Raw genomic sequence first — 1011 nt, 5'->3', positions numbered from 1 at the left:
TACTCTCCGCTGCCCATCTCTTGCCCATATCTAGATCTGTACACCCCTACCCCAAACCTTAAATAGACCTTAATTTAGCACAAAAACTTACCTCTCCTTGATTAAGCCTAATAATTCTCTCAATGGGACTGAGAGCATTAAAAGCTTCGACGATTTTGTCCATCCCGTGTAGATGGCGGTAGTAGATCTCGTTGCCGAAGGTCTTCATGTGGAGGGACAACTGCAAAGGGAAAAGCGTAAACAAACTTTACATCTTAAATATATGGACATACTGATCTTCGTAAATAAAAAACAATACTTGTCTTGATACTAATAGCTGATATAAACAGAGTTTATTGGAAAGTGAAACAAGTTTGGATTTTTTTTTTGTATATAGACACGACGTACAACAGTGGTTCTTAGGCTTTTCAGCGCCGAAGACATATCGTTAAAATCCCACAGACTGCTGGTTTTCGAAAGCTATATCCACCCATGCACAATAAGCGTATCACCTTCTTAATTAGTGGGAAAAGAAAATCGATACTCCTACAATCCAAATTATCCATATATGTAACTGAAGATGAAAGGCTGTTGTCAGACACTCCAATCCCAACAACCGGGAACGTGCTTTTGGTTGAAGCAAGATTCATCAGTCTGAACCACAGCGTCAAGCCTACAGAGCTCTCGTTTCATCCGCTGTGCAATATGCCACGCAGCTTTCAACAGACTGTATAAGGTGGATATGATTCGTTGCAAAAGACTTATCAGATGATTGGTTATATTTGTCCATGTCAGATCTTCAAGACATCAGTATGCAAATATGAAAGTTATATCAGATGGAAACAGAGATACAGAAGTAAATTATATTCAACCCCATAGTGACTTTACAAAGACTCGCCAAACCAAAATTAACCTCAAGATTCGCCCTCCCAAAAATAACAATTTATAGAAACCCAAAAGTATCTTTCTTAAGACATCAACCTAAGAAGTGATCACATGAAGAATCATCAACCCGCGTCGCGCCAAGCAAAC

General features: G+C 39.2%; 1 protein-coding gene across 1 annotated transcript in view; it reads right to left on the bottom strand.

The window, feature by feature from the left end:
• Positions 1–1011, bottom strand: part of LOC119586980 — a gene marked incomplete in the record, with an annotated part of 81895 nt that overhangs the window by 52214 nt on the left and 28670 nt on the right. The window contains 1 exon segment of the mRNA XM_037935722.1: positions 92–220. Coding sequence (XP_037791650.1) covers positions 92–220 — 129 coding nt within the window.

The sequence above is a fragment of the Penaeus monodon genome, chromosome 22 (assembly GCF_015228065.2).
Source record: "Penaeus monodon isolate SGIC_2016 chromosome 22, NSTDA_Pmon_1, whole genome shotgun sequence".
NCBI lineage: Eukaryota > Metazoa > Arthropoda > Malacostraca > Decapoda > Penaeidae > Penaeus > Penaeus monodon.
Note: the sequence above shows the minus strand (reverse complement) of the source record. Positions and strands in the feature narration are given on the sequence as shown.